General features: G+C 41.4%; 1 protein-coding gene across 4 annotated transcripts in view; it reads left to right on the forward strand.

Annotated features, from left to right (window-relative positions):
- ANO4 (anoctamin 4) overlaps nucleotides 1-24,802 on the forward strand; it is a 326,447-nt gene that overhangs the window by 282,153 nt on the left and 19,492 nt on the right. For all 4 annotated transcript variants that reach the window (XM_075934238.1, XM_075934244.1, XM_075934250.1 and 1 more), the window contains 8 exons: nucleotides 292-456; nucleotides 6,375-6,411; nucleotides 7,912-8,023; nucleotides 9,066-9,123; nucleotides 10,295-10,392; nucleotides 13,411-13,553; nucleotides 16,472-16,624; nucleotides 21,917-22,064. In XM_075934238.1, coding sequence (XP_075790353.1) covers nucleotides 292-456; nucleotides 6,375-6,411; nucleotides 7,912-8,023; nucleotides 9,066-9,123; nucleotides 10,295-10,392; nucleotides 13,411-13,553; nucleotides 16,472-16,624; nucleotides 21,917-22,064 — 914 coding nt within the window. The remainder of the gene's footprint in view (nucleotides 1-291; nucleotides 457-6,374; nucleotides 6,412-7,911; nucleotides 8,024-9,065; nucleotides 9,124-10,294; nucleotides 10,393-13,410; nucleotides 13,554-16,471; nucleotides 16,625-21,916; nucleotides 22,065-24,802) is intronic.

Here is a 24,802-nt window from a genome sequence, read left to right on the forward strand (position 1 = left end):
TTCACTCACACTGGAATACAGAAAACAATTGTATTTTTCAAGAGAATGATGGATTAAATGTAGCTATGATTTTAATTAGCTATCAAGTGTATTTTATATTACAGGAAATGGAGAGAAAATTAGATATTAATCCAAATTAAACCCCTCTCGGGGAAAAAAAATATTTGTTTCAGGACTTGATTTTTTTTTTTTTTTATTTAAGATAAGTTTATTTTTATAGTGGAGAATCTCAGGAAGAAATCAATTCCAATTCTGAGGGATTTCAGGCTTTTCTCTCTTTCTCTCTTTTAGATCTGTGTGGTGATTGCTGCTGTTTTTGGCATTGTTATTTACCGTGTTGTGACTGTCAGCACTTTTGCTGCCTTTAAGTGGGCTTTAATCAGGAATAACTCTCAGGTTGCAACTACAGGGACTGCAGTGTGCATCAACTTTTGCATCATCATGCTACTGAATGTGGTAAGTAGAGATAAGGATCCATAAGCAATAAGTAAAATAAACCAGGGGAGGCTAAACTTTCCCCACCAAAGCTGCTGCTGCTGGAAGCTGGTTTGCGAGTTTAGTGGTTTGACCAGGCTAGGCTTCTGCTGGATGGAAGAAGTTTTGCTTATTATGCATCATGCAGGTTGCAGGGCATGTGAGGAGGTGATATCCGCTACTCTGCTTTCTCAATTCATCAGCAATCTCCTTGGACTTCAGAAAGGTTACTGATGAACCTGGAAAGCTGAATAGCAGATACCACCTCTTCTGCTGCCCCTGAACCTGTGTGGCACATATAAAAAGCTCAGGTTCTTTGGGAAGAGTTTTTCCTTCTCCCACCAGATCCCTTGGGGTTTTGGGAGGGGAGACGCAGCTTGGCTGGGGTCAGCTTGGGGGTCCTCTGGCTATGTGACGGAGGCTCAGAGCTCCTCTGGCCATGGGGGAAGGGAAGAGTTGGAGCTTCCCTAGCCATGGGGAGAGGAGGAGTTGTGCCTCTGGCAGGCAGGGGGTAGGGTCTCAAGTAGAATGAGTAGAGGCAGGGGGCTAGCCTCCCTGAAGGGGGGGGGGTCCTCCTGCTGCCCGCATGAGGATCTAAAGCAAACTATATTCAAGCACTTTATATGTGTCCCAGTCTGCATGGTGTTGAATGCCCTCATTTGCTAGGTACTTTAATGGGAGTTGAGGAGTCTCATCACCTGGTTATAACTGGCTCCAAAATTCTCTTTAAATGCAATACATGTTTGAAAAAGTCTAAAAATTATATTACATTAAAGAGACATTGTCAAGCCTGGCCTACATCTTATTTCTCCTATTTGTTTGCAAATTGCATGCAGTTCTTTAAATATGCTTTTTTTTAAAAAACAAAATGACTCAGGGTTCTTTTTTAATAGAGAGGTGCCTACTCACTTTATTCACACCAGAATTTTCCCCTTAGTGACAGATATCTACAGACTCTCTTTCTCCACACTTCACAGAGAAGTGACATTGAGTGGCAGTGAATTATTTCATCAGTTACTTCTAATCTCATGAGGGTGTGGTTAAAATCATCCAATCACTGCATTCTAGGAAAAAATTCTGTGAGGGTGGATTGAATCTGGCTTGTGAATCTGGTTTGACTTTGGGCCTGGGATAAAAGGATTCCTAGGCCATCTGTTCCTTGGTGGTTAAAGTTCCAGTGGGGTAGATCACAATGAGTTGGGTGGGTACAAAATGAATTTACCCCTCTTGTAAAGTGAGGGAGTTCTGTTGGTTTTCCAGGGGCTTCTGAATGTCCATGCAGCAGTGATCATCAGATGTGCTTTTCTGTCCCCTGCTTTTGGCAAGAAGGTTGCGTCCTTTTCTTTCAGATGCACATGTTGCCACTTACCTATGTCTTTGTCACCTTGAGACTATGGCTTTGCAAACACTTTACAGAGGGTTGCATCTTCAAACCATGCAGAAATTGCAGCTAATGCAGAATGCCTTGTCCCACTTAGTAACTGGAATTTCTTGCTGTACGCATATTACTCCTTGGCTCAATGAGCTACATTGGCTCCTTGGTTTGTTTCCATGTAACTTATCAGGTGTTGATTCCAGCCGTTGTGTATAAATGTGCCCACTTGAGAGACCACTTCACTTATATGTGATAATGAAGCATCTGCACTCAGTGAGATAGTAAGACTAACAGCTATGGTTTATAAGCAAAGGGGCTGTAAGAGACGCTCACCCCAGGAACTCACTTTTCCTCCTTTACACACGCAAGGCTGCATTTGGTGACCTTTTCAACAAGCTGTAAGATGTCTGTTTTCCCATGTGTTTCCTGAGGGAGAGCAAGGGAAGATTTTATTGAGAAATTGGAAGGAGGAGGATGGGATAGAGGCCAATGCAAAATAAAGAAGTTGCTTTGAGGTCTCTGTTTTAGTATTGCAAGGAAAATGCAATTCTGAGTATTTCCTTGAGTATTGCAAGGACAATGTCTTAAACCCTACAGCTACTAATAGTCTGTGAACTGGACAATAAAGTGAGGCCCAGGGGAAATGAGATCCATATGTATAAGGAAGCATAATCTGCAACATCTTTTAAGGAGGTGGCGAGGTTTCAAACTTAACTTTTTGCTTTCCATACTGAGTTAATGTGAGTTACAATAGGTGACTGATGGAGAACATCTAAAATACTAACAGATTCTGACTCCCATGAGCAATCAGACAGTTGAGTCCTGCACAAGCTGTGAGAATAGAAAAAATAGCAGGGAGAAAGCCAAGATAAATGAATAAAACCAGAACTTGAGGTGAGAAGAGACAAGAGGAGTTTATTGCAGTCTGGGAATCCCTGTAAGATAACATGGACTGCAGACAGAGATTCTAATATTACTTCACAACCTGTCTGAAAAAAGCATCAGGGAACGCTCTGGGTCAATCAACATCTAGGTTGGATGCTTTTGAGAACTGGATGGATAATATAGTTACGTATTCATTCTGACAAGATTTGATGGCACTGAAGCTGACATTCTCCCAGTTAATCGTGCAATCTGCACCGAGAGCAATCATTAGCTTCACCTTGAGTAGTAAAGCCTGTTCATACCAATAATATCACCCAAAGAGTACAGAATACTGAATAAAATAGGATCCTATATGAAACCCTTTGAGATTTGATGTGATGAACTGCAGTTCCAGAAAAACAGATCCAAGCATCGTTAACAGAATCACAAAAGCTGTCTGTCAGGTGCAGAAGGAATAACAAAAAACCATAATATTCACATGCAGCCATGCAGGTCATTGTAGACCTGTAAATAGATATCATGATCCTAGTATGGAGAGTATCAACTGCACCACCATTTAGCGCTATTATTGTCTCCATAGGGAGATACTATTAAAGCTGGCAAGAGACCACTTTCTCAAATTATATTCTTTGAAACAAAAATAGGATTAAAATAACCACAGTTTATTTCAGACAAAGCAGAAAGCTCTGTAGGAGGAATGTTGCTGATAGCTATGATAGAATTTTTAAATTACTTGAGTTCTTAAGCAACTGGTTTAATATGTAGCCCGGGTAGCACTCGCTAAACCTTAGCAGCAGTTTGTAATATGAATTGTAGAAAAAGGAACTGGGAGGGGCACACATTGGAATTTAAGGACCCAATCCTGAAAGATGGTGACTCTTTAAAGAGATTTTGTGTCCCTTTGACTCCCATTAATATCAACATGAACTGAGGACACTCAAGACCTTGCAAGATCTGGCCCCAGATTCCTAGAAGGGGTATAACCATTTGTAGCAAATGGATACAGTGATTTAATTTTATAATAAAAATAAATACTGTGCATTTACATAGTGCACGTATAGTCACCACTGTGTAAATACTAACTCATGTCAAAGTTATTCTATTAAATACGTTATGAGTCATTGAAAGGAATTTTAAACCATGATCCTGCTCTCATAGACAAGTGCTAGTAAAGATTTAGAAGAACATCCAGTAGTTATAAATAAACACATTTGGTTACAGTGATCTAATAAATAATGTTCTTTGAGCTCCGATGTCTCTTTCCCAAAGAGAGCCAAAGTCTGTTTTCATTAGGTCTGATTTGCTTGTTAAATTTTCCACAATTTCCCTGGCATTTACAGAATTAAATGATTTTTTACAGATGGAGCACAGTGCTAAATTTTTCATTAAAGTCCACACACTTTTCAGTTCCAATGGTAAAGACTTTCAAGGGGAAAATTAGTGATTTCACTTAAGTGTAGGAGAGACCATGATGCAGTGAATATGGCATTGGTCTGGGAATGAAGAATCCTGGGTTTTAGTCCTGGGTCTGCCAATTATCTGGTTTGTGATGTATTAATTTAGATGGAATAAAGGGCCCAAAGAATCAAAGATATTACCAAGACCCTCTTACTTTCTGACATTAAACAGTGTTAAATGGGGTTTGGAATTTACAGACTTCTGCCTGCTTAGTACCATGGCAAATGTCAGGGATGGTGTAGACGGAGCTTGGTCCTGCCTTGAGGGCAGGGGGCTGGACTCGATGACCTCTTGAGGTCCCTTCCAGTTCTATGATTCTATGAAATGTACCATTAAAATCCTTTTACTAAGCATATGGTAAAAGAAGGAAAAGCCGTTGTTAGAAGTTTTTGAAATTTAAAGTGCTAAGTGAGACTGTGATTGTAACAACACCCCTTCTTTCCTTTAGCTGTAGGGAGTCTTTAGAAGGAAGAAAAATAAAACTTGTTTGACAAACTGTTAGTTGGTTGAGTAGCAGCTGGCTGAGTAGCGGTCCTTCTGGGGAAAGAAGAAGGTAGTTGAGATGGCTGGAGGCTCTGGAGCTGTTGTTACTGTTGCGGATCACGTTTCCTAGAAGGCAAATGGGAAAAACACACACGGGGAAAAATGAAAACAATGGTAGAAAATGTTTCTGGTGTTAACTCTCACTTGTAGCTTTAGTGTTGGGAAAACACAGGCACAGGGCACAGTTTTGTACACCACTTCAAGACCTACAATCTCATGTCCATGTGGGCTGTTTAGGGCATTGCATTTAGCTATATTACTAGTCACCGGCTCTCAGGAGTGTTGCAAAATATATAGTCTTGGCTTGCTAAGCCAAAGCCTTATGAGACCAAAGGTAGAAGGGGAGGGGTAGGAAAGGAAGAAATAAGTTAAAGGGTACGTCTAGACTACACCTCTCTGTCAACAGAGAGATGTAGATTAAGCATGTCGAAATTCCTAATGAAGCAGGGATTTAAAAATCCTGTGCTTCATTAGCATAAACATGGCTGTTGCTTTTTTTCTAAACGAAGCTTTTTTGAAAAAACGGCAGTCTAGACAGGGATCTTTGGAAAAATCAACCTTTTTCGAAAAATCCTGTAAACCTCATTTTTTGAGGAATAGGGGATCTTCCGAAAAAAGGTTTATTTTTCGAAAGATCCCCGTCTAGAGCTGTTTCTTTTCAAAAAAGCTCCATTTCAAAAAAAAAAAAACAAAAGCGGCAGCCATGTTTATGCTAATGAAGTGTGGGATATTTAAATCCCTGCTTCATTAGCAATTTCAAAGTGCCTAATCTACATCTCTCTGTCGACAGAGAGGTGTAGTCTAGACATAGCCAAAGAAGGGAAAGAGCACACTGAGTAGATATGGGTGTCTGACAAAATCTCATCCCAGGTAGTGTTGGATTTAGCCAAAGAGAGGTGATGTCATCAGGATCTCTCTCTGGTCTGCTCAGGTCAGGTCATGACATCTCTTAGGGTTAGGATGAAAAAGGTCCGGTGGTATCACACTGAATCCTGAGATCCCAGGAGACGGAATGGGTGGCAGACATGATGGTGATGCTTGCTCCTTCCCTTTCTTTATTTCTTTCAGTAACCCAGCAACATAGTAGCTGTGAATGTCTTTTTCACGACCCCAAAAGAAGGTTCAGGGGAAGAATATCTTGTCATTTTGTTCACTAAAGAGGCCTAGTTTCTGACCCACCAATTTTGGTTCACTGATTTTTGGTTGCACACTTTTCTTGTTTACAAAGTATGATCTTACCCAAGTCCTTGAGTAATATCACAGACCAGTTCAGTCTGCCTCTCATACGTTCAACCCTTTTGCTATCGGTATTTGTTAAATTGACAGTAAAGGGTAAATTTGTAGAATCTGTCATCATAACAGACCTTGGACAAATTACATATGCTTTCTGCACCACATCGGTACAGGGGGATAAAGATTACTCTCCTCCTTCTAAGCACTTCTATGGGTGAAAAGCACTACATAAGAACTATGTTACTGTTATCACAATGCCAACAAATTTTACCAAAGAATGATTACCAGAATCTCTGTTTTAAAATGTAAGTAATTCTTGTTCATCCTACAAAACAGATCTATATTGTTAATGATGGTAAACTTTGTTGGTCACATTTTTTCAGAGGTGGTTTCTTATTTGTTACAGTTGTATGAAAAAGTTGCTCTTCTTCTGACAAATTTAGGTAAGTTATAAATGTAAAACTGAGATGATATTTTATTTATTTTGTTTATATTTGAGTGCCACTTCAAACTAAATATTGAATGTGAAATCTTAGTTCTGTTAAAGCCAGCCGGAGTTTTGCTATTGATTTAACTAGATACAGGATTTCTCCCTGAATCAGTATCCCCATTATATTTGCAAAATGCTGCTTAGGTTAATTGAATGTATGTTTTTAAAATATTGCACTGCATTTATAACTGTGTTTATAATTATAACAGTCTTTATAGTTTTTTCAAAATATCTATCAATATGCAGTAATGTCTATACAGCAACATTTAATGACAAGGCCCACCTTAAAACCTGACTGTTGCCTATTAACAAGTAAACTGCTCTCTCTCCCTTCTCCTCTCTCACCTGCCTCCTGCCTGATTCCTGTCTGAGCTTCCATTTATAGATATGAAGCTCTGATCTGAGATGCTGCAGATGGGAGAGGAAAAGGGAAATCTCCATTTTTAGTATTAACTATTATTTTTTTTTATCTAGGGCATTTTTTTTATCTACACAGCAATATTATTTCAAAATAACTTAATCCATATCTACACAGCAGGTAGTTATTTCAAAATAATGTTGAAATACTGTCAAACTGGAGAACTTCTTACTCTGAGGCTACATCTAGATTGCAGGCTTCTTTCGGAAGAAGCTTTTCCAGAAGAGATCTTCCGGAAAAACTTCTTTTGAAAGAGAACGTCCACACAGTAAAAGCACATTGAAAAAGCAGTTGAAATAATGAAAAATATCCACAAAGAAAGCATTTATTTCAGTTGTGTGAAGTCTGCTGCAGGTTGAGAATATATTATGCTGCATACTAGTGTGCATTCTGCTAACTTAATTGTAGTAGACTGCAGAAATGAGAACAATAGAAGAGAAGCTGAGTTTAAAGTACATGGAAGAATGCAGGAGTTGTCTATTTTGTGTCCAAATTAAGGAAATGGAATGTTATCTCTAGCAAACTAGCAAATCAATTCTTATAATTTCCTGTGATCTTGAAAAGCCAGCTCTAAAACATCAAATAAGATTTGTAGGAGATGTTTACAAGCCATCTTGTTGTGAATTATATTTTTTATACAAATTCTGCGGTTGTGTTATCATTTGAGACCAGCAGGCAAGTTTGCCAGCCTGGAAAAAGTGCATGCAGTCCCTCAATATAGTAAGATTAGTGATCTCAGGGCTTGTCTGCACTACATGGTGGATTGATGCTGCAGCAATCAAACCACTGGCAATCTATTTATTGCATCTGCTGAGTGCTCTCCCATCCACTCTGGTACTCCACCAGGATAGAAGAGTAGGCGGAGTTGATGGGAGAGCATCAGTCGCTGACCTTACCACATGGAAGATATTGTGGTAAGTAGGTCTAAGTACATCAACTTCAGCTGTGTGGCAGCACATCTTAGATTGACCAGTGGGGGTGTAGTGTAGACCAGGCCTAATTAAATCTCTCAAACTCTGTTTTCTTTATTCACAGAGCAGCCTCGGACTGAGTCTGAGTGGGAGAACAGCTTCACTTTGAAAATGTTTCTTTTTCAGTTTGTTAATCTGAACAGCTCTACCTTTTATATAGCATTCTTCTTGGGAAGGTAAGAATTGGTTTCTGCTCACTGTTTGTGCTTGGGATAGAGAGCAAAGAAAAAATTATATTAATCATGTTTGCCCTTCAAAATGGGCCCATATGATCATAATTGTGAAGTCCAGGTTAAATTTAGGAGAAAAGGTTAAATTTAGATTTTCCTTCTAAAAAGTTAGAAATGGAATATGCAGTTCCCATTCTCAGACATTTCCTTAATGCTAAGTCCTAAAAATTCCACTTCAGAGAACTGATGTTTTCTGCTGATAAGACATTTACAAATCACTTTGCTTTTTATATGTGTAATTTGTACTGATAAGAGAAGAACTTAACGTTTTGATATTTCGTCTCTAGTCCCTGAAATCTAAGTAATTTTTGCTTTACATGATGTATACTTTGGCCAGTTTGCAGCAAATTCATAGTTATTATAAGCAATGGAATTTGCTTTTTCTGCAGAAAATAAGAAAAACCTTATATCTGTTCCTATTTTCCCCCTGCAGAAATCAAATCAGCAGATTTGAATTACCTTTTAGTATGAATTGTTGGAATTGAGATATCTGAGCAAATCTTATGAGTGCATCACACACAGTATAATTGTGAAAAATATGCACTGTTGGTGAAAACTTGTGTTTTCACTGGATTTGCAGAAACTGTCACACCAAATTTTTCATTATGTCAAAAGGAAGTGGAGTAGGCATTTGCATTTCATGGACTCTTTCCAGCCAGTAATAGCACATACTGAAATAGTTCATAACAGAGCTTAGAAATAAAATTCTCTTGACAGTTTTACTTAGTCTTGACATTATGCTCTCCTTATCTGCTGAACATCAGAGAATGAAATATCAAGTACTAGAATGAATCATTTAGCTAAAGCACAGATGAAAATTTGCTTAGTTCTTAATATACATTATATTAGAAATCCTTCAAATCATTCTACATAATTACATCTTTGATATTTAAATCAATCCTGTTTGGGCAAATGTTGAGCTTTTCTTTAAGATTCTGATCAGTAATAAATAAGTAAGAAATAGCTGATGTTTGTTCTTATGTTGAAGATTTACTGGACACCCTGGTGCCTACTTGAGGCTGATAAACAGGTGGAGACTGGAAGAGGTGAGTATTCTGTAACTCTTAAGCTTTCAGGGGAAAATCCAATACAATCTGATTGAAGTCCATGGCTGGTGCAGGATATGAGCAAGGGCAGACTCTGGCCCCTGGCTTAGATTATGTTGAATGTATCACTGAGGGACTGTATCACAAACTGACATGGTCTACTTGTTGCATTGCTGACCTGCAGCCTCAAATTTTAAAGAAAACAAAATCCATGTAAAACTAAATAAAAAAACTGAGCAAGCTTCCCAGTAGAGCTGGTAGAATAGTAATCAGGGATTAGAGAATGTAACAGTTACACGTGAGGAGGACTCACTTTGCAATTCACCCAATAGCCAGTCTCATTTTTATAATTATATTCAGAATTCAAAAGTAACTGATGGATATTGTAAATGAACAATTGTCAGCCTGTGAATGAATGAGTGTCCAGTGTTAATATTTGGTTACCGAAGTCACATGATTTTGTCCTTGATTCAGTTTTGATTCCCCCAATTCCAGAGAACTGGTTTTAAACCTATTTCCTAAACCTATTTCTGGAACTCATAACTTTAAGGAATGCAAGGCTTCATTAAATCAAATACTAAATAATAATAATATGGTGTTGTATTATCATTATATATGCACACACAGAAATACTGCTTTTTAGGCAAAAACTAATTGCCTTAGGTGTCAGCAAAAAATTTCTCCCCATTCTGCCTGATCCAAAGCCTACTATTGAAGTCCATAGAAAGACTCCTATTCTCTTTAGTAAGTAGAGCCCTGCAGAGTTACAAAATTTTATATTCACATTTGTATCTGCAAAAGTGAGCCATGGACATTTGCATCCACTTCTGTGGATGCAGATACCCACAGTTATTGCAGTTTTGCAGGGCTCTGTTAATAAGCTTTCCATCAGATCTGTGCAGAATTACACAGTGGACCAGCTGCTTTTATCATGAAGACTGAGTTGCCTTCATCCTAAGCATCTGTTTCTGGCCATGGCAGGATGCTAGAGAGTGGATTTAAAGTTCTAGTGATTTTATTTATGTACTCCTTTGGGCTTACATTAAAATAGCAAAAACAAAAGCTTCTTTAAAAGTTTTATGAATTGCTATATGTTGATTTCTGCAAATCTGAAAGGATTAAACGAGTCAGAATTATTTTTTAAGACACTCATTTTTCCTTTACTCTGCAGTGCCACCCTAGCGGATGCCTTATTGATCTCTGTATGCAAATGGGTATTATAATGGTGCTAAAGCAGACCTGGAATAATTTCATGGAGCTGGGCTACCCGTAAGTAAATCTACTGCCTTTGTTTATAGAGAAAACAGAAAATACTATTTTCTTTATTGCCTTCAGATTTTCTTAAATGGGAGAAAACCACCACAGTAATTATAGTGTCACACTGAGACACAGTGGATAACTCTGCTGAGATTTTCAGATGCATGGTGATATTTTCATAAGACAAAGTCTATCGAAATGAAATCACACAAATATAAATAATATTTTATTAGAAAATATTTCATTTCCAGAAGTTGTGGTATTTTCCCATTTAAAAAAAAAAGTTTCTGTACCATACTGCTCTTCACTACACTGATATGTTAGACTCATGCTTTTTAGTCTATACCCATCAGTTCTAATTCGATTTCTCCTTGCTGGGTGACATAGGATACCTAAAAGGTATGAGCCAGAAAAAGTGCACTGCTGGTAGGCAGTCAAAAATGTGCAGGCACATTTACTGACCTGGCCACATTTACTGACAATGTACATACTAACTTGAGGCTTTGTTCTAGCTAAAAGGGACTGCTGTTATTTCATTTAACAATTCATGGAATTAATATTTAATGGATTGCTATCGGCGATTGCTATTGGCAATTAGGAACACAGATCAATGGAGTGGAGAGCCACAGTTGGGAAATGAGCAAGTAAAAGAAAAATTAGCACTGTAAATTTTTGTACCCTTGCAGAGGGCCAATGTTCACATCAGTTTGCCTTGCTGCAGAACCCACAGCAGAGCCAGTGTCATGGAAAGGAGATTTCAGGCTCCAGAGCTATAGTATCCACATCACAGCAGTTCTGTTAAGCTGCTTTAGCTCTTGCTGAACAGTTATGAACTTTTGAGTAAATTGCCCCAATCACTACCTGCTAGGCAAGCAAGGTGTTGAGTATGCTCTACTTTCCTTCTGTTTCACAGGTCTCTCCTCCTCAGCATGCCATGATGCTGTAGCAGTCACATGCTGTTCCAGTTTGAGGAATTCATTAGAAAAAGCAGCAGCAAAATTGTTGCTGCTTTGCCTCTTCTGTCAGTTTTTGACGGTCTAGTTCCAGCTTTCTGCCAGACATTAATGAGCACGTTGAAAGCTAATGAAAAGCAGAGAGGGAGATTAAAGAAGAGCTAAACGGGAGCTAGGAAAAGATCAGTGTAAAGGATGGGAGATTTAATAGAAGTAATGTCTGTTTCACACAAAGATGGGGACTCCACTATAGAGTTCCAGCAGAAAGCTGAAGCTGAATGAGGAGTTTGCACCGCATCTGGTACCAGGGACAGAGGCACTCAGACTCCCTACCCTTAGCCTGTGAATCCTCAGCAGGCAGGAACCTCTCCTTTTTCTGCCAAACAGCCTCGCTAGGAGGTTTCTAATCTTCTAGCTAACACTGCAATGTGCTTGGGTGTCCAATGGATTCAGGGAGGATCCTTTATAATATACCTTCATTATGCCTTTGTACAGGGGCCAGCTACTGTCTGTGTAGTCCCTGGTCAGTGCAGCCATTGCGTTGTACTAGGACCAATGGTGGTGGAAGCTTCCCCAAGGGGCGGTCAGCAATGAGAAAAGTTAGACCAGCCTGCCATAGAGCTCCCCCTCCAACCATGTGCTCCCCAGAGCCTCTGGAGGAATCTGAAAGAGTCAGGGCCTCGTCCAAAGACTCCTGTTTCTATATGAGTTTTATAGTGGGATCCTAAAAGAAGCCTGTCATGTCTCACCTGAGGTGTGCGACGTTAACTTGAGTTTTGAAATGTCTGCTATGAAAATGCCCAGAGAGCTTTAAAAAATCAGTTGTGGGAGCCAGACACCAGAGTGACACTGACATGCTGCAGAATTCTAGGGGCTGGATGAGAACCAGTCTATGCTGTATTGGTTATAGGATTTGACACACACATGTAAGGCCAATGCATGGAGCTCAAGTGATGCTTCAGTGCATCACATTTCCATTCAGAGAGAACCGTCCATCTCCCTTCTTAGCTCTGATTGACTCAAGGTATTTGCTATTCTAGGCTGGGAATAGGAAGGAAGTTCAATAAGAAATGGTCTTTTCTTAGTTAAGAACATCTATATCCGAAGCACAGTTCAGGAACTTTTCCCCCATCTTAGAGAAAATAAAGGAGAATGTTCTGTGCTACCAGCCACATCTGTTACTAATATCAAGCTCTCCCACACACTGATACATTCAGTTTACAAAATACATTGTCTAGTCCAGCCCAGTCTCTTTCTCATGACTAATAAGTAATCAAACTAAGCTTGCCACTCAGCCCTCCAACACCGCTAACCCTCAGAGAATGGCACAGAGAAAGGAGTCTTCAGAATCTCACATCTCTGTGTTGCTAACTGGCAAGTAGTAGCCAATAATATCAGACTCTCTGGTCCAGCAAGATCTGTGGTCTGGCAGGACAATAAATGTTCCAGGACCAAAGTCCCAGTGGAAGGCTTGTGGCTGGAAGCCCTGCAGCGGGGCTGCCTTGTGGTGGCAAAACTGCCCTGTGGGACTGGGAGGCAGCAGCAGTGGGGCAAGGGCTGGGAGTCTTGCAGCTGCCCAGCAGGACTAGGAGGCAATGGGGCTGGCCCACAGAACCAGAAGCCCAATCACAGGGCTGCCTGGCAGTGGAGCCAGGAGCGGAGCTGCTGCCCAGTGGCACAACTCATCAAGGCCAGAAGGCAGCAGGGGCTGCCCAGCAGAGCTGGACCCCAGCAGCAGCTTCCCCACAGGGCTAGAATCCCAGCAGTGGGACTGTCTGGTGGCAAGGTTGCCATGGTAGGGCCATGGGTCCTGTGCACAGAGGGGCCAGAGGTAGTGGGGAGCCAGCTGGGAGGCTGACAGCCAAGCATGCTGGAGGGGCAGTGTCAGGGGGAAGCAGAACGACCTCCCCTGGTCTAGCAAAATCCCTCATCCTGGACCAGTCAGATCCCAATGGTGCTGGACCAGGGAGGTCCAAACTGTAGTAAGATTCTTCCTCTTGCAGTTTATACATGCACACTTGTCTAAAATGCTGAATAAAAAATGCATGAGTGTTTGCACTTTATTTGAAATATGCAGGTTAATTCAGAACTGGTGGACCAGGAGGAAATTACGACAGGAACATGGTACACAGAGAAAAGCAAGCTTCCCACAGTGGGAAAAGGACTACAATCTTCAGCCTATGAATGCTTATGGACTCTTTGATGAATACCTAGAAATGAGTATGAAAATGTTCTGACTTTACTTTTTTATGCTTGATTTTAATGTTGTTACCTTTTTTTTTAAGACCAGAGGGCTGAACTGTTAAAATTAAAAACTTTAGAGTACTGTTGTATGAAACTAGAGATTGCAGAACGATTTCCATTATTAAAAGTTAGGTGAGGAATAGGAGTGAATTGTTAAGAACCAAATCAGGGCAATATTTCTAATGTGATGTAGCAAGCTCCCATTTGTGAAAGGTTTTTACCTGATAAGTTGTTTTCATGAGCAGAGGTATATTCCCTAAATTTCAGCCTCAAAATTTGTTCTCCCTACACTACATGGTTTCTTATATCATTTTTCTTACACAGATAATTCCACTGAACTCTGATAAAATCTGCCCTATTTGTAGTGAAGCGTGTGGCAATTGCTGTGTGGTTGCTGGTGACTTGAGACTGGTACTGATTGGTTGCAGATCAATTTGGAGTCGGGAAATCAATTGTTTGGACTGTCTCAATGCCAGTGTGCAGGGCAGTAAATCACATTGTGCTACAAAGGCCTGTGCCTCTGGGAAATGTGCATGAAATAGCATGCAGTTGTGCAGAAATGGGTTTCTCTAACTCTGGAGGGGCGGTAGCTGGCACACCTATTCCAATTTTGGTATTAGACCACCTTTTGCAGGCACTTGTGTCATCCTGGGCATTTCATTTACATCAACCCGGGGTAGTGGAGGAAGGTGCATAACACACACGTCTCCAGAAACACAGCCTGTATAGAAAGCTACAAGCAGGGACTTGGTTTCCAGAATAGAAGATTACAGTGGGGTGGGACACTGAAATGCCCATAGTGATCCCAGAAGACCCAGCATACCCCTGACAGCTGGGACTCTTGAAACCTTACACAGAAAACCACACTGCAATAAGGAGCATTTCAACAACAGGCTGAGTAGGTGCCAGATGACAGTGGAATGTGTCTTTGGCAGATGAAAGGTATGCTGGGAAAGTGTTTGGGGCATGTTAGACTTCAGTGAAGATAATATTCCCGTGGTCATAGCTGTGTGTTTTATGGTACTTAATATTTGTGAAGCTAAAGATGCAAGGTTTTCTCAAGATGGGAAGTTGTGGCAGACCACTTGGCTGCCAATTTTCAGCAGCCAGATATCAAGGCTAAGCGAGGGGCCCAAAGGTAGGCAGTTTGAATCAGAGAGGTGCTGAGGCAACACTGCAAATGAAAACCAGCAATGTGTATCTCTGTGAGTTGGTGTTGCAATGTTACATTATGTCTAGTTTTGCCCAGGAAGCAAATGATTAAACTGCCTGTGCATATACTGGTAGTGTCTGCTATCTGAATCTGTAGGAAACAAACAAACAGATGAGTTACTGTTGCAAAGCTTTGCTTTTATTAAACAAGAAACAACACACAGAGAGACACTTGGTGGTAAAGGAGGTCCCAGGGAAAGGCAGACTTACATAGCTATGTGTGTGCCCAGCTATCATTTTGAAAGTTGTCCACGGGGATGGAGTGAAGGGGAAACTGAGGATTCCCAGAAAGCTAAAGGAGTTGTGTGGGCAGAGTTTGGCAAAAGGGGGAGGGGAGGGAGACATGTAAAAGTGTTCTGAATGTGCTGTAGGGATGGCTGGGCATGCATCTGTTAACTCTACAGCAATATTAAAGATTTCAGCATCTGTGTTTGCTCCTCCATGACTTTCCTCATCTGCTCAGTAGACAAACTCCTGATTTTCTTTTCTGTCCAGCCTTTTCTGTTTCCCTCCACCAGGCCCACCAACAGGTTGGGGGGCAGCAAAGGGGGCAGTTGCCTCAGGGCCTGGAGAGTCAAAGGGGTCCAGAGCTCCCAGCTGCCCCTGGCCCCTTTGAATTGCTGCTGAAGTGCACCTTCACGTGGCTCTGAAGACTCAGGGAGGTTGCACTGCACTCTGGGTGGCACTAAGAACTAATTGCCCTTGGCCCTGCCCTCTTCTGCCCTTAGCCCTGCCCCTTCCAGGAGCATGGAGACAGCCCTTCCCTCCCCACGCACACACACCTTGTCCTGGGGCTTGTGGTGGCTGTTGGCCCCATTGCTCTCCACTCCTTGTCTTCTCTTTTCTCTGTATTGGAGAAGCACAGCCTTCTTTGCTCCATCTTGGGTGCTTTCTTATTTGGCAGAAACACTCAGCTGGTGTGTGGGGGGAGGGAGGGTTCTAAAGGCCACATCTGCCACCGTATAGAACAGATTGGGTGTCTAAGCTCTCAGGAAATTCCAGCATTTGTTCTCTCACCCTGGTGCTGACCTTTTGGGAAAAGAATAGACACATTGGTGCCACTAGGACAGTGATTTTTTTCAACCTTTTTTTTTTCTCATGACCCCAGTTAAGAAAATTGTTGATGCCCGTGACCCAACATAATTTGACTAGAGTGTGGGCTCCGGGGTGAGGCTGAGGATGAAAGCTTTGGGATGTAGGAGGGGGCTCTGGCTTTGGGGTGGGGTCAGAGCTGTGGCAGGAGGAATTTACCTTGAACAGCTTCTGGTCAGTGGTGCAGCGGGAGTGCTAAGGTAGGCTGCCTGCCTCAGCAGACCATGCTACACCCCAGAAGCAATCAGTAGCAGGTTCCCAGCCAATGGGAGTGTGGAACTAGTGCTCAGAGCAGGGGCAGTGCTCTCCCTCCTTCAACCTAAGAGCTGGGCCTGCTGGTGTCAGGAGAGGCACCTCCCCCACTGGTCACCTGATCATTCAACTGCAACAAGACCCAGTGCCTGACATTCCACGACCCAGTACTGGGTTGTAACCCCTTGTTTGAAAAACACTGCACTAGTATATAGTGATAATACGGTACTTCATAAGGAGCAAGTTTACTAGCTATTTGACATCTCAGTAGCCTACCATTTTGGATAAGATCTTGAAAGTGAATATTGAAAACACTAACTTTTTATTTCCTCTCCTAGTTCTTCAGTTTGGATTTACAACCATCTTTGTGGCAGCTTTTCCACTGGCACCACTGCTGGCCTTACTTAACAATATTATAGAAATCCGGCTTGATGCATACAAATTTGTCACACAGTGGAGGAGGCCATTAGCCTCAAGAGCCAAAGATATAGGTGAGCTGTTTATGTGTATCTTTTTAAAGACAGAGCATTGATCACTTGATGAAATCAATTATTTTAAATTAAAGTTACAAATCTTTACTGGCTTAAACTTTGATTCCTAACCTCTTCCTCTTTTTATAAAATAATACACAATTTTGGCTCCTAAAAAAAAGCTGTAAATATTCAATGTAAGTTTATTTTTGTTACCTACTAATCCAAATTGGAAAATAGGTTTTAATGACTGGGTGCATGAATTATCAGTCCAGATTTTTAAACTAAGTGTTCTGTGCTCTCTGGTGGGTTTTCCTTTGGTGGATGCACTTTCTTAGTATCTCGTGCTTATTTTTTTGAATATAAAGTAAATTAAAGACATTTTCAATGATGCAAATTGAAGTAATTTCCATCTCTGAGAAGCTTTGCACATTTTCTAGTCACTCAGCCAAAAGTAGGTTTACCTTTGACTGGTTGAGAAAACTAAACAGCTGACGAAAAAAGGGGCAACTCTACTTACTGGTTCTATCTCCTCAGAGGGGTAATCTCTAGGGCTACGTCTAGATTGCAAGCCTCTTTCGAAAAAGAGCGTCTAGACTGCAAGCAGTACTTTCGAAAAAGCAAGCCGCTTTTTCGAAAGAGAGCACCCAGGCAATCTGGATGCTCTCTTTTGAAAAAGCCCTGTTTGCATTCAAGAACGCCTTTTTTCGAAAGAGCACTTTCGAAAAAAGACATTCTTCCTCGTGAAATGAGGAGTACCGCCGTCGAAAGAAAAGCCGCGTTCTTTTGATTTAATTTCAAAAGAACGCAGGTGTAGTCTAGATGCAGGTGAAGTTTTTTCGAAAAAAGGGCTACTTTTTTCGAAAAAACCCTGCAGTCTAGACACAGCCTAGCTGGCTGGTAATAATAAAAAGTAACAATGAAATAATTAAAAATAACCTTTTCGCTATTTTATAATTTAATTGTGTTTATAATTTTAAAATGTAATTTGAAGAATGATTTAAGAAGATGGAAACATCCATTTAGGATCAGATTCTGATCCCCTTAATCACAGTGAATACCACCTTTCTCCAGTCCCAGTTCTATAAAATATTTACATGTGCTCATGTGCTTTGCTGAATCAGGCTCTGTGAGCAGTTGGCTTCAGTGGGATTGCTAGCAGGGTAATATGTAACTCAGCATGGGTAAAGGTATGGGATTCTGGCTATTTAAGCATTCAATCTTCAGTGTGAAAAATTGTGATACCTCTTCTAAGTGACTGTGCAAAGGACTCTGTCTCCAGCAAGACCATCCCTAGGAGGTTATGGGGCCTGGGGCAATGCTGTACATACTACCAGGCATGGTAGTCAAAACAAAGCACCACAAACTATAACCCAGAACACTACATTGCAGACACCGTTCTCCCTCTGTGGTGAGGATGAGAGCCCAAACCACATTGAACAGCTTCTGGTTAAAACTGGTTGAAGTTTTTCAATCAAAACTGTTTTGAGACCCCAGAAAAATGGATTTTTTACTAACTTTTCATGAAAAATTTAACTATCTTTTTACTTGGCAAATTTCAATTTTTCAAGGAGAAAAATGAACACTCAAAAACCTTAGTTTTCATTTTCTCCTGAAATCAAGAATTTTCAAACAAAAAAACCAAAACATTTTGTTTAAGAAATGCATGACAGTGCTTCATTGTAGTTGTGGTTTGGCTGCTTCCAGGGGCGGATGAGAGTGCCGCGGGGCCCCAGGCAGCAAAATTTCGTGGGGGGCTCCCCTTCGACACAGCGCATGCGCTGTGGTGCCAAGGCGCATGCACGGGGCCTCGGGAAGCGCGGGGCCCGGGGCAGCCGCTCCGCTCGCCCTGCCCTAAATCTGCCGCTGGCTGCTTCAAGCTCTGTTCCCTAGCCAAACTACATTTCCCATGATACTCTGTAACATCATGGGTGATGTAGTCCAGCTAAAGGTCCTATCCCATAGAGAATAGGTGCATAAGCACCAAAAGTGCTACTTCCATGTAGGGTTGCCAGGTATTGACTCGGACAGTCCGGTATTGTCACCTTCTGTCCAGTAAAAAAAAATTCAGAAAATACCGGACACCTAAAATGTCCGGTATTTTCTGATTTTTTTTTTTTTTTTTAACCCTGCCAAGCTGCAAAAATACCAGACACCTGGCAACCCTATGACACACTTAGGAACCAGGCCCAGCCCCTGGATTCCCACTGGGGCCCCCAGACGTCCCTGCCCCCTGCTTATTTGGTTCCGCAGGGGCTTGTCTTGTGGCTGGAGCAGAAAAACAAAATGATCTCTCGCAAAAAAGCCTTTTCTTAAAGGGCCCATGCTGATTTTTTTTTCTTAACTGCTGTTGGGGTCCTTTTTTTTTTTCCCAACAACTTTAGGTCTCCCCCCCTTTTTTTTCTCAACAGAATTTTTTTCCCAGTGTTTTTTTTTTTTGGGGGGGGGGGGGTGTTCAGTATTTTTGGTTAAACCATCTAGCAACCCTACTTCCATGAGACATGTCATCACCATATCTGAATTGAAGTGTTTGGTTTTAAGCCAAGCATTTCCAGCAGAAATGTTATGTTTTCACTTTTTTGCAGAAAAGTCAGATTTCTCTGCAGAGAAAAAGCCCTGGCTTTCTAGACATGTCTAATGTTAGATAGATCACCCCAAGGCAGTTCTAGCAGACATACAGATACTGCCATAATAAGGGGAGTAATGTGGAATAGAATAAATCATGTTTTCTAAATAAAATAAGTATTTTTAAATGGCCTTAATTTTTAAAAATACTTATTGATTTTTATGCAAAATCACTAAGTTAAAAAATGGTGTAGCAAATACCAGTCATAAGTGTTAAGCACAGGTCAGCTCCTTACATTATACACTTCTCTTCTTTGATTCCTATCTGTCAGCTTAACAGCAACAATGGGACTGAATGAAATTGTTCCACCTCTTTCTTGTACCAACTTTATAGCCTTGGTCAACTTTCATACACATAATGTATTAATTAGCTTAATGAGGACTCCTGCCCAAAGATGAGACACTTCTTTTGCAATATAATGGATCAAACGTTTTTAAAAACATGATGAAACCTTCAGCCTTGCTTTATTAAGTTCCTTGGAAGTTCTCCTAATGATTTTCACTATGTGCACAGCTCTAGTAATGAAGCTTCAAACAATTCTAGAAGATTAAAAATAACTTGCAATGTAGGAGTGCTTTGCTGCTGCTTAAAAGTATTTTAGAGCTGGATAAGCAAAAATGGGCACCGACTTATCACCCACTGGCAGTCAGCTCCCTCTCTTCCCCCCCCCCTCCAGTGCCTTTGGTTCTTTCCCTTCCTCCAAGCATCTCCTGCACACTATGTAAATAGCTATTCCACAATATGCAGGAAGTGCTGGGAGGGAGGGGAAGGAGCAAGGGTGAGAAGAGGGAAGACAGGGATGGGACGTTTGGGAAAGGGTGGATTGGAGCAGGAGCAGGGAGTGGAAAGAGGAGGGAAGGGGATGAGGTGGAGGCTTGGGGAAAGCCAATGTCCTGTTGTCGGTCCTGCAGCAGGCAAGGTGTCTATTACCCTCTGGATAGAGAGGAAGTTGGCGCCTATGTAAGCAATTCACCTTTCTTCCGTAATAGGCATGGAAACTCAAAAAGAACAGCTATGTCAATGGTCTTGGCTAAGATTCATGCTCTTACCATCCAAGTATGATGAATGAACATGGTGTCTTGGCTGGCTATCATCATGCTCATTTGTTGTGATGGCATTTTGCCTAGTCTCCAGTTGGAAGACCTCACTCTAGTGCCAGGAGTGCTTTTGGGCAGCTTTGGCTGATCTGCCAGCTGCGACCCTTCCTGAATAAGAACGACTTGAGTACAGTGATTCATGCTCTTGTGGCATCCTGATCGGTTTATTTTAATGCGCTCTACGTGGGGTGCCTTTGAAGAGTCTTTGGGAGCTTCAGCTGGTCCAGAATGCAGCTGCTTGAGTTTTAACTAACACTCGTTATATGGAGCACGTTATGTTGGTGTTCCAGCAGCTGCACTGGTTTCTGGTATGTTTCTGGGCACAATTCAAGGTCTTGGTTATGACTTATAAAGCCCTAAATGGGTTGGGATCGGGGTATTTGAAGTACCGTCTCCTCCTATACGAACCTGCCTGAGGATTGAAATCAGCTGGGGAGGCTCTGCTACCTGTTACTCCACTTATGGAGATAAGGCTGACATCTACATGGAGCAGGGCCTTCTCAGCCTTTGTCCCTAGGCTATGAAATTCTCTCCCCTAGGACATTCACCAGGCACCAACGTTGTCACTGTTTCAGTGCCAGGCCAAGGCCACCTGTAGGGAATAATTCCAGATACACTGGGTGCAGGCGAAAACAAGCTGAGGATTTATTGAACACCAGCGCTGGTGGAGTACCAACCAGGGGTTAACCTGGAGAGCACTAGTTAAATCAAAACATACTTTAGATTATATAGGCAGCAGTTGGGCAGAGGGGAAGTGATTTGATAGGTCTAGCGGCAGAAATTAGATGAGCACATAAGCCAATGAACTAGGAAGGTTACACGGTATCTCCGCCCATTACCAATTAAACATGTTATCACTAATACAGGTAATTATTTCTAACAAGCTAAATGAGCCAACATAAACAAAATGGACATGTTGATGTTAACTTGTTTTGCTGAAATTGTGATATGTCTACTGTGAGATGACTACTTCCTTGCATTGGCACAGTCCTTGGGATCCAAGCTGATTGATCTGAAATTACAGGAGACAGTGAGAAAAACCGCGCAGCCTCGCTGGTACCAGCCAGGCCTTATTAGAGTGAGGCCCCTTTGCAATATAGTTGCCAGGGGAACCAGGGTCACGGTAACTGCCTGTCTGTATGCTTCCCAGGCCTGGCCCAATGATTTAGGATTTGAGTTCTCAGTTCTCAGCAAGATACCATGGACTGCCTCAGTTTACCCCTACACCACTCTTTTTACCCATGCTTTGTGTTTAGGTCTATGTGTGTGTCCCTCCTCTTGATGTGTTTTAACAGGTTTAATGTTCCCCCCTCTTTGGGGTCTTGTATTTTACTTTATATACATTTATTTATTGTGTTTTTAAAAAAATGTTATAAGCCACCTCGAATATTTTAAATAGAAAGGCAGGGTAAAATATTTTAAATAAATAAATAAAGACAAAAAGACAGATGGATTTATACTGGCAACCTGCATATCATTACAAGCACCATTGCTTCTTCAGGAAATAATCCAGCATTATCTAGTGCTAGACCCACATGTCACTTTAATTGTCTTCCCTGGAACTAATGCAACATTTTATTTTTTTGAAAGGAATCTGGTATGGAATTCTGGAAGGCATTGGAATTCTCTCTGTTATTACAAATGCATTTGTAGTAGCTGTGACTTCAGATTTCATCCCTCGACTTGTTTATGCTTACAAATATGGACCTTGTGCAGGGCAAGGAGAAGCTGGACAAAAGTAAGGTTTCTTTAGGAAAGTGTAACTGTGCATGAAAATCTCTATTTCCTTGAAATACAAATAGCATTACTGTCTCCATATTGAAGGATTCCACTAATCAGAATGTTCTCCAAATTACACTGCCATAGTAATACTTTTGGTATCAACAATACAGTCTTTGAGTAGCTAGGATATATTATCTTAGAGGAAAAGTTCTGGATTGGTTATATAAACTTCAGGGGCTACAATCACAAGCTATTGTCATAATCAATATATTGGCCCAGAACACCATGTGACATGTATAGTTAAAGAAGCTATACTGATTTTCACCATCTGAAGAGCTGGCCCATCACATTTAGCTTATTCACTAAACCTCTTTCTGCTGAGAGAGGATTTTACAGGTATTAATCAAAGAAACATAGAACTGGAAGGACTCTCGAGAGGTTATCATATCCACTCATGGCACGACCAAGTTCCATCTAGACCAACCCTGAAAGGTGTTTGTCTAACCTGCTCTTAAAAAAATCTCCAAGTGATGGAGATTCTACAACCTTCCTAGGCAATTCATTCCAGTGCTTAATCATCCTGACAGGAAGGTTTTTCTAATTTCCAAACTAAACCTTCCTTGCTGCAATTTAAGCCCATTGTTTGTTGTCCTAGACTCAGAGGTTAAAGAGAATAATTTTTTCTCCCTCTTATTTATAACAATATTTTATAAACTTGAAAACTGTTATGTCCCCTCTGTCATCTCTTTTCTAGACTAAACAAACCTAATTCTTTCAATCTTCTGTCATTGGTCATGTTTTCCAAACCTTTAATCATTTTTGTTGCTTTTCTCTGGCCTTTTTCCAATTTGTCTTTCCTGATGTGCAGTGCCCAGAACTGGAGACAATACTCCAGTTGAGGCCTAATCAGCGTGGAGTAGAACAGAATTATTTCTCGTGTCCTCTTTACAATGCCCATTGTGTTCACCCTTAGGGAATTTAAGTGGTACTAGCTTTTTCTGCTTTATTAAGTTATTTCATACCACAATCCCAGAAAATGTATTTTGAAATGACATTTTATAAGGAAGATATTTTAGTGTACAGGCAGTCCCCGGGTTACATGGATCCGACTTACATCGGATCCCTACTTATAAACGGGGTGAGGCAACCCCGCACTAGCTGCTCCCCCCAGCAGACCAGGGAGATGCGAAGCTAGCGCCCCCGCCAGCAGACCAGGGAGACGCGGAGCGGCTTTTCTCAGCAGACACCTCAGCTTGAGAAAGAGGACTGAGGGAAGTGAGGTGTGGGAGAATAAAACTGAGCTCTGGAGAAACGTTTGGCTAGAGTTTCCCCTACAATATGTACCAGTTCCGACTTACATACAAATTCAACTTAAGAACAAACCTACAGTCCCTATCTTGTATGTAACCCGAGGACTGCCTGTACTTCCTTTCAAGCTACTTCTTCTTAGAGACATTGACCTGGCTTAATGCAAGAGATTAAACTGTTGTGTGTTAAAAACTTTCACACAGTTTTCCAGCAATATGCTAAACAACTCACTCACATAAGCAACTAAAGCTAATCCCTCAGAAGAGACCAACTTGGTTAAATTCTTTCTATTTTAACAGTTTTGGGAGGAGAGAAATCAGAAAAATTGTGCAAAAGAAAATATTGCAATTAATTTCTGCTCTGTAGCTGCTCTAACTGTAGGTCTTGAACCATAGCCAGCTGGAACATCATTTAAGTACTAATCTGGTGAACCTACAGTTTCCCACCCAATTTAAGCTTATTTTTTTAAAAAAAAATCCAGTTTTACTGGTTGTGGAAAAACCTACAAATGAGAATCAGTGGAATTCTCTCTTTACTCTGTTGCCAAACAATCAAAAAAATACTTAGATCACTCTTATTAGGGTTTAGAATTATCCAACAAGTCAGTTCACATCTCTCTTAGGTACAGCCTACATTAGGAAATTGGCCACATTCCAAGGGAGGAAGCAATCTTGTAAAACAGTTCAGATTACACAAGGGTGCTGGCTGCAGCCTGCCAACTTCAGCAGAACATAAAACAGTGGTTGAAAACCAATTTAAGAAGATTCTCAAGCCCTGGGTAGCCAGGCTAGGAGGCCACCAGACTCACTTTAGACAAGCTACTGACTAGCTATTGGATGGCCACTATCAGTTTGTGGTTTCTGTCAACTTGGACTGGATTCGGTTCACTGAATTAAGTTCCTTAATCTTGAGTGGCTTTCTTTCATCGGTTGTTTTAAACAAACTAATCCACACAGTCGCTAAGGTGCCACAGGTTTCCTCGTAATTTCTATGACAGGGATGGGCAATAATTTTTGATGGGGGGGCACAGCCTTCTCAAGCAGACTCCCTGCCTACCTCGCCCCCGCACTGGCTTCAGTGCCCATGTGGTTTTTTAACAGCTCTGAGCCTGAGGGGAGGGGAGATGTGCTTTGCAAGCTCTCTGTTTATAACAGGCAGCTCCCATTGGCCAGAAACTGTGTGAAGCTGTGTGTGAAGCCTCTCCTCCCTCCCCCAGGCTCACAGCTGTTCAGACAGAGTCCTGCAGCAGCTTTTCTCAGCAGCATGTGGGGAGCAGGCAGGGAGTCTGCCTGAGGCAGACTTAGGGACTTGACAAGCTGGATTCAGCCCACGGAGGATATTTTGTCCAGGCCTGGATTAAGACTTCGAGACCATGGGAAGGAAGCCCTTGAAGAATTCACCGGGATTTCAACAATTTCCACCCCACTTTCAACCTCAGCCTGGAAC

The sequence above is a fragment of the Pelodiscus sinensis genome, chromosome 1 (assembly GCF_049634645.1).
Source record: "Pelodiscus sinensis isolate JC-2024 chromosome 1, ASM4963464v1, whole genome shotgun sequence".
Classification (NCBI taxonomy): domain Eukaryota; kingdom Metazoa; phylum Chordata; order Testudines; family Trionychidae; genus Pelodiscus; species Pelodiscus sinensis.